This window comes from Topomyia yanbarensis, chromosome 2 (assembly GCF_030247195.1).
Source record: "Topomyia yanbarensis strain Yona2022 chromosome 2, ASM3024719v1, whole genome shotgun sequence".
NCBI classification, from domain to species: Eukaryota; Metazoa; Arthropoda; class Insecta; order Diptera; family Culicidae; genus Topomyia; species Topomyia yanbarensis.
In genome coordinates this window covers 345,251,074-345,260,486 of record NC_080671.1, presented here as the reverse complement: position 1 = coordinate 345,260,486, position 9,413 = coordinate 345,251,074, and the positions used below count along the sequence as shown (strand labels likewise).

The 9,413-nt window shown below is 35.7% G+C and overlaps 1 protein-coding gene across 1 annotated transcript in view; it reads left to right on the top strand.

Annotated features, from left to right (window-relative positions):
* Nucleotides 1-2,316: 2,316 nt before the first annotated feature.
* The window catches only part of LOC131684143 (6-phosphogluconate dehydrogenase, decarboxylating), a 31,182-nt gene continuing 24,085 nt past the window's right edge, over nt 2,317-9,413 (top strand). The window contains exon 1 of the mRNA XM_058966727.1: nt 2,317-2,523. Coding sequence (XP_058822710.1) covers nt 2,513-2,523 — 11 coding nt within the window. The 5' untranslated portion in view covers nt 2,317-2,512. The remainder of the gene's footprint in view (nt 2,524-9,413) is intronic.

Genomic DNA, 9,413 nt, shown 5'->3' with positions numbered 1-9,413 from the left:
GGAGGACGTCTCGTGACATACAGTGATGCTGCTCATTGGTTGTCACAGCAATAGAAGCGGAGGATTTCCAGTAAACAGCACAAAAGCTAAGTTTCTGTCTTCTTCATTTTTATTAATAATTTCACATTCACATTAAAACAAATTATACTGTGTGGTGTGTTGGTTATTTCACTCGTCGCAAAGGTCCGACGAGAACGACACATCTTCTAACAAATAATCTGAATATTTTAAGAATGAATGAACGGAGGTACGAAAGTCGAAGGCGGGAACACCGTGTGTTGGATCTTCGTGAAAATCAATCAGTAGTACTGCAACAATATTTAACATCAGCTGACTGATTTTCATAAACGTATAACACACGGTGTGGAAGAAATTGTACTTTTTTCGTTTTCGATTTTAGTACCTTTGTTCGTTTGTCCTTAGCGCAGAGCGAGCAAAGGCGCTTTAACCTAGGCTTATTAGCCAGGGCAAGGTGTAAATATCTCTGTCCCATCCCAAAAGATCAAAGGAGTGACATTAACCTTCTTAGCCAAGTCACTCCCAACGATTTATATATCCGCTTTAAACTGAAACGGTCGGTACGGTTGTCCTCGTTTCTTCCTCCTTTAAGATTCAAAACAATTCGTTGATTAAATTATTTATTAAATGAATAATTTAATTGCCGTTTAATTTTGAAACATCTTCAAACCAAACTCTGCACAGTAGGCCTGGCCGTTTTAATATTTGCGACATATGAAAATATGCTTCAAATATTAATATTGACAAGAAAAACTCTACAGAAAACTTGCAGTGTTTTCCAGGATGCTTTTCAATACTGGCTGTGTAAGGGTTAGAATAGAATAGAATAGAATAGTTACCTAACGATCTCGACAATATGGGGAAAAAATAATTACAGTATGTTTTATGTCATTATTTTTTGTTATGATTGTTCAAAATTCTTTTGGTCAACTCTCCCCGCAGTGGGGAGACTTGACCAAAAAAAAACATCCCAGAAAAACTTTTGTAACTTTTCAAAAATTAACATAAAAATTCTGCAAAAAATAATGAAGAGGCACAATAACTTTGCACATTATATCTCAATGACTTTTGAGGGATTGAAGGCTTTTTTAGAGATTTATGCAGTTTTAGCTGAAAACCTGGTCAAGTCTCCCCATGTTTCCCTACATGGAGAAAACAAATCTGGTCGTTTTTTTGCTGCTACCCAGTTAAACTCATTCCGGAACCGGTTCGGATTTCTGAATGGAGTCATTATGGATTTCAAATCAATGCAACAACCGATTCCTACTCAATCGGTTTCAGAATCGGTTGTTGCATTTGATTTGAAATCCATAATGACTCCATTCAGGATTCCGAATCAAATTCCGAATGGTTTGACCGGGTATGTGTGGCTAGATTCTCATGACAAAGGAGACTGTTCGCCCCAACACAATTTTCAATTGAGTGAGATAGAAAATTGGTGTCTTCCACAAATTTGTATGTAATGGAACTTTGATAAAAACTTGATATTTCACAAAGTTTTGTCCAGAGAGCAAAGAAACAATGCGGATTGAAAACGTTAAGGGTTCTGAAACTTCCAAATCGGGACGAAGGCCTGTAGAGTTTTGTCAGAACGCCCGCCTGGAAAAGTGGAAACTATACAGCACCTACATCAAAGCAGGTTGTAAGCAGTGGCAGGGACAGACATATTTCACGAGTAAGGTCAAGTTTACTGTAGATTACCGTTTCAAACGGATGAAACTTGTGATTGTACAAGCTCTAATAGAGGGTGTCAATAGCAAATGTCGCGCATTTTACTCAAACTCATCCTAAAACTTACCGGACGTATATGAGTTAAAATAAACACATACTGAACAACTGTAAAATTTTAGTTTCATTCTGGTAACTATAGCAGATTTACCAATCAATCTAAAGTGTTTCCATAAATATCAACTCACCGTTTATTTGCTCAAAACTAACGCATATTATTCACACAATGATGCGCATAGGTCTTGCTTTGGATGTGCACACATAAAACCAGTCATCAAAAACGTTTCGCGCAAATCCTAGGTATATCGATTTTCAACTGCAGTTAAAATGGTTTAGTATCGAACTTGCTTCACTTTACCATCAAACCACCTGAATTTGACAGTATTCCGCATCGTTGACTAAAACATTGATCACCGTATGCCGGTCACACGAACACCGTGCTATCATTCACTGGAACCACGTTAGAATTCGCGATCCGTCCAATACACACTACAACCAACTCGTGTACACACATCGGACCTCGCGAATAACAACAACGACTGAACGGTTTCAGCCTCATGTCGTATGACTTTCTACCGCAGTCGTCGTTTGAGTTTGCTCCGTAGTGCAAGTAAATTATCAATAATTGTGCGATCCCTTCGGTTTTCCGTTCCGTGGATTACATCTTAAACCAATCATCCCTATCGTGTTTTGTTTCGCACCGGTTACTCCATCCAGTATAATTTTCTCCAAATTAATCCATCAAATTAGACGATATACCAGCAGCATGAGTGCACTGTAAGTAGAACCTACAATGCCTTCAAACGTAGGCAGCAGTGAGTGAATTAATTAGCTGTGTACGCAACGCTGAGGTTGGGTTTGATTTCTGCCAGTCACCTCCAAAGTACCCTTGAACGAGTCCTCGTGGTTGCATGTTGCGAAGTGCCTACCTTGTCTGTTTTTTTTACTTCGGCCAGCAAAGTTCATAATACACACTAGATAGTTAAGTGTTTGTCGTCATCAATCGTATAGGTATAGCAGCAAGTTATCAGCAGACTCTCTGCTCGGAAGAGAAACATGATATGTCATTGCATTATGTATTGTTTTGCTGATTTTTTGTCTGTGTTGATTTACAAGCAAGTTTGTTTTGTGTGAATTTTCTGTTGATAGCTTTTCTTGGTAATAATAGGTGTTGTATCAAGCAAATCATTTGGATGTAACTGACAAAAAATCATTGAGCATTGATAGTCTACGTCAAGGAGTTTTGATATTTTCGGAATAAATCTGAATTAACTGCATACTTTAGTTATTTGGCAACATACCGAATTTTGCGAAACAAAGCCTCAACAATAGGAATATATCGTATCAATTCCGCAAAATGGATACCAAACAAAAATTAAATTCATGCATTGGGTTAACGCTTTGTGAGACTGAAGTTTCCCAAAAAAAGTGGTGAAACCATCGTGAATCCAAAATCTATTTTTCAATTCAGGCTAGACGCTTCTAGATGTAAGTTAGCGTTATAAACCTTCCTAATTTGAAGGATCATGTTTCTAATTTCGAACATTTTGGACGACTTCGACGACGAAGTGTTCTGTTAAGCGATATAAAAAAAGTTTTTCGCATGATAATGGCCCAATTGGATTTTGAAAATATAAGTAAAACCAGGAAATGTAGGCTGTCTTTGTTCATTAAAATTCCAATCGGAAGTACTGACACTTCAAAATATTGCGATTTTCAGAATTCCACTGATCTAACAATGTTTTATTTCGATAAAATATATCAAAAAAGTTGGTTTTTCTGTTTATTGCATATTGATTTATTTACTTAAACTTTTTATACTAACTTGGTTTTTAACAATCAGCCCAGCAGAAAGTGCCAAAATTGCTATTTTAAAGTAATTTTTTAGCTCTTAAAAATTGTGAATGTGAACAACCATTATTTTGCATAAACACATGATTTTCTTATCAATACTTATCGATATGTATCATAAATGTCCATATTGGAGGTCAAGCTTCCTCAATGATCCTTAATACACCCAAAACATAGTCATCTTCGGCGAACATTGTTTATTTTATCACTGTTGATGATTTATAAACATAATTTAGAAAAAAATCAAAATTACTCAATTAAACCTAAAATATAAAGAAAATAAGGGATTTTTCGGTAAGAAATTCTTAGGTTCTATATGGCGACCAAATTGAATAACCCATATATGAATAGGTTTCTGTCTAGTCTAGTCTAGTCTACACATACACAGCCAATACATGTAGGGATCCTGGAAAATTGCAGACGTTCGTTCACAATTTTTCTTGTTATTATTAATGTTTGTGGCACATATTGAATATGAAACAAGCATTAAAGCGGCCAGGCCAACAGTGCAGCGTACAAAATAAAGATGATTCAAAATTATACGGCAATCAAATTATTCATTCAATGAATAATTTAATCAACGGATTATTTTGAACCTTGAATAAGAAAGAAACGTGGACAACCGTACACAACCGTTTCAATTTGATGGGGGTTTGATAAATCGTTGGGAGTGACTTTGCTAAGAGGGTTAATGTCACTCCTTTGGTCCTAGGTTCCTGGGATGGGACAGAAGTATTTAGCCCCGCCCTCGCTAATGAGCCAGGGTTATAGCGCCCTTACTCGCTCTTATATCCCAAGTAGCAAATCGCAACTAGTTTTAATTGTCTAAGTACAAACTATGTTGCAACGAGAGAACAATACAGTTATTTTTGTTGTACTGGTTGAACATACATAACATCAAGGTTATTTAATAACATATTTTGTCACTAAATAGTCATTTATGTTGCCAGCTAGAACATGTTTATTAATGTTCCGAACTGGTTGCTGATGCTGCAGAGCTTGTTGAAATTTAGTTGTGATTTTGATTTTGTTGTATGTATTTTGACACTTGCACAGTTGTCAAACACTAAAATTCTTACTGAAAACGTTTCAGTTTACAAAGTCGTATTCGTGTTATACGAATGTATCCGTCACATATCATCATTACGCCTTTCAGCACAAACTCACACGTATTAATAAAATATTTTCGCAACATTGAATCCACTAGTTCACAATTAAAGCTTAGCAAAACAAAAAATAAGTTATATTTTTGTTGGCATTACATTGCGAAAATTCACCGATGACACTTCGTGCGCTCTACTTGATATTATAGAAGCATTGAGCTGTACGGTGGCGCCAACTATAATATGTTCGGTGTATCGGAAAAATATAAACAAATGGCATGTATGCTATTGCTGATTGTAAACGAAGTGATTAAATTCCTTCAACACTGATTATATAATTGATATATTTGAAAATAATTTCGGAACTAAGAACAAGAAAGATAGTAGACAGATCGGAATGAGTAGTATGAATTTGAGATATATCGCTTACTTGGAGTACCTTCCGGAAACAATAGAAAAGTTAACGTGATCTAAGGAGTACTCCTATTTAGCAAATTTCTTGTTTAATAATTGAAGCCCCTGAAAATACTAGCCCATGATACGCAAATTTTGAAAATAGATTTTTTTTGTATTTTTTGCTGAATGACATTTTGTCTAATAATTCAAAAAATTTCTTGAGAATTTCACCCGAAAAGGGACCGTTTACAAAGCACGTAGACAAAATACCGGCATTTTTGGACCCACTCCCCACTCGTAGACCCAAGTAGGCTTTTCCTAACAAAAAAGTCTTTAAAAATGTTCCACTATCACATTTTTAATGGGTATTTTGTAGCATTTATTTGACAATTGGGATTATTTGCCAACTGAGTTGATATAAAATCCTTAACTTTTTTTAATTGTTGAATTCATGAAAAAAAAACCTACGCTTGAATTACGTTTTGATATTTTTGATAATTTATGAAAAAATTACCTTATTATGAGGCTAATTTTTGGTTAAATAGGTATGAAAAACAAACAAAACTGTATTGTCGGCAATCAAATACTCTCAGTTCCTATTTTTTCGAAAAATATCAAAGTTGCAAGTAAATTAATTTTTCAATTTGTAATCTCGTGGTTCACTCGCGGAACATATGTGTACCACTGGTTGCGTTATTTCCAATTTCAGTTCCTGTAACCATTGAGTCCTTATTCTTATCCATTCATTTGTTATAAGATGCACAAGGATAAATACATATGATTTACCGTTGGTTTAAAATAGCTCCTATTTTAGTGGAAGTTGTTTATTTTTATTGCGTCCTGTAATAATATTTCTCTATGCTTCTCATAGAAATATGACCCAATAGTTCAACTATTAAGTACTAATGCTACTACTGCGGTAAAAACAAGATTTCCTTTTAAAATTTCTCGTTACAATCATACATGTTTACATTTTTCCGATACACCGAACATCTTATAGTTGGCGCCACCGTACAGTTCAATGCTTCTATAATATGAAGTGGAGCGCATGAAGTGTGACAGGTGAATTTTGTCAACGTAATGGAAACAAAAATTCAACTTAATTATTATCTTGCTGACCTTTAGTTATGAAGTGGTCAATTCAGTGTTGCAAATGCTATTCATCAATACGTGTGAGTTTGTGATTCAAGGTATAATGATGATATGTGCCTGATACGTGCGTATGACAAGAATACGACTTTGTAACTAGAACGTTTTCAGTAAGAATAGTATAGTACAGGGTCATATTAAGGAAAGGTATATTTTGATGTGAACTAAAAATTTTCGATGGAGCCAAACCGTACGCTGGAATGCAGTTGTTCACAAATCAAAATCTTTGCTCATTGATATAAATTTGCTCGAAAAGCGAATTGTTTCGCATTCACCAAAATCACATCCTAAATTTGGCCCTGGATGGCTAGAAAGCCATGTTTCTTATATGCATCATTTTCTAATGTATTGGAAATAAAACCTCAACCGGCACACGAATATTCATAAAACTCTAGCGGTAAAGCGATTTATGTTCCTGATTTATGATAAATGTGTGATTTCATTGAATAATGTTGGATTTCTGATATGATTCGGTTTTCTCCTTGAAAAAATGAGTTTTAGTTTGTTGATAATTTGGTTTCACTAAGAGCGCGTGAAATAATATGAAGTGGAATAAAATATCACTCGATAGACCCTGATGCGCAGTAAAATTTGATGCTTCATTGTCAATTTTTGATATGAAGAATGACACTACTGTTCAAATTTAAATAATCAACATATATTTTAAATTGGTCTTCATTTTCATTTCCACTGGTAACATAATCTTAACATATTTATAAGAAAATAAGTAACTTTTCAGTTGCGATTGACAGTCTAGGTGAACGAAAAAATGGTATGATTAAGTAATCTTGTTGCGACCTGCATTCAACATGTTGACAACAATATGATTTCATTTAGTTATTCTCGCATGGTTATTCCAACGAAACGGGAACAAGTTTTTACTGTTTTGCTCAATCATAATCATGTTGAAAATCGGCCTAAAACTGCGCTTTTTAGGTCGCACAGGAAGTTAGATGTCAGTCACAACAGCACCTATTTTTTGTTGCCAACTGGTTGTGAAATAGTTACTGAAACAAAAATTGCTACTTGGGATATGAATAGGTACTTTTCTGATGTATAAATTGCCCAACTCTTTTTATTTGGGTTCTAAGTGAGTAATTTCATCGCTTTTCACTAAACACCCTATCCACATTGTTCCGTTTTTAATTTTAGTAGTATCATTTACTATATTGATGGAATATGATCTTAAATCACAATTTGCGTGCAATTTGCGAGCAATGCATTAATGGATGAGTCGAATTTGCTATTTAATCTTATGGTGTCCGTCATGGGCACATTTCCCCTACGAAATGTAGAAAAAATAATCATATGATTCCTCTTAAAAGAAATATTTCACTTGGAACGAGGATTTTGTTCACAATTAGAAATTCTTGCGTTGCGTTGCGCGTTGCGTAAGCACGGTATACTTCGTAGATTGCAGACTGATGACTCTCATTTCCAGCCAGACTACTTGAGGAGCATTGTTTGGGAATAACAATTGATCCAGCCCAAGCGAGAGTTTCGCCTGAGAGCCACCATTGCGGGCCACGACCATCTTTACCGTAACTTGGGATGAGAAAGGAAGTGTTGATGTGGTACTTACTTAACGGAAGGCCCCGACTCAGTGACACTCCCATAAGTACCACGGATTGGGTAGTGGGTGGGTTGTTATTCAGGATTTGCTTCAAGCAAGCGATGCGACTGAGAATATATTTTCGTGCGTGTTTGAATAGTTTATTGACTGTAGGATACGTAAATCTTCTAGGCGTTTAAGCTCTGGCTAATCGTTTATCGAGATTGTTTCATCGAAAACAACTTGAACTCCGGAGTGTTGTCGACAATGTAAAGTGTTGTCGACAATGTAAAATGGACCGTAAACAATGAGTTTAAAAGTGGTATGGTGGAACAATAAAAAATTATGTCACGCAAAGATTACCCAATACTAACTAACTCTCTGTCATATTACCACGTTATTTTTTCCTTGGTCTAATACGAATCAAATTCTTTTAGTTTTTCCTTCATTTTGTAGTAGCACTTTTTTGTCGCTACTCGCAAAAGTGTTCATGTTCTATGGAATTTCCTATATACATGGCGCAATCGTGCGCAAAACGGCCGATTGCGTCAAAGCACATAACGTGCTCCCCTCCCATTTATGTCACAATTAGTCATATCTCTTCCTCCTAATAGCGTGGCAGAATTTTTAAATGGTACTTATTGGTATAATCACAAGCATATTGAGATCCCGTAACTTGAAATTTTCCACCTCGTTCGAGTAAACGTTCCGATATTACAATGAAGACGCGAAACAGAAAAAATATAAATGCTGCGCTCCTAAACGATATTAACATCATGCATGAATCAAACACCCCCCGTTTCCAAATAGTACGTACTTATTCTTAGCTCAGTATAATTGACTGATGAGTTAATGGACTAAAAGTAAAGCGTTAAATATGACCATAAAACATTTGTTTCTCGTGCTGAAAAGATTGCCGCAAATTGGTAATTGGATTAGAATTGATCTTGCGAATTGTCAATTTTCCATCCCTATATATAATTCAAAAGTCATTCACTCAGACAAGACCATGCGTATTTCCCACACTCATTAAAGACCCAGTGGATTCGTTTCCTAGTTAGTCAGATAAACACTAAACAAACAAATAAATTAGTTTGCTCAGTCTAAAGAAATGTCAGCTCGATTGGCATAAACCGGCGGATACGAAATGAAGATTGCTTAATTATTTGCATTTAAACAAAGATCGGAAAAAAATCAGTTGCATAACCAAGGTGCACTGTATAGAAATTGGTGATAAGGGACGCGGACGAAAATAGCTGACCACCGCGTATGCTCACAATTAGAAATTCTTGCAGTTATAAACTATTTTACGGAACACTCCACACCGCCAAGTGTTCATGATCGCGAAGCATAACCTAATGAAAACAGAATAGGGCATTTTTATATGCCTTACCACTACAGGGGAAGAATTTTGAATAAAACTGTTGTCGGTTGGAAGGCCCTTGACTATATAGTTTACTTTGCCGAAGAGTTTATTCCGTTAAGTGTTTCCACTCAGGAGATATGACCCAATGTCAAACGTATAGGAAATTCTCAGGCACTCTAGCACCACCCAGTGGAAGAATTCTAAATTAAAGTTTGCACCGTCGGAAAGCACTTGAGCTAGTGATTTGCTT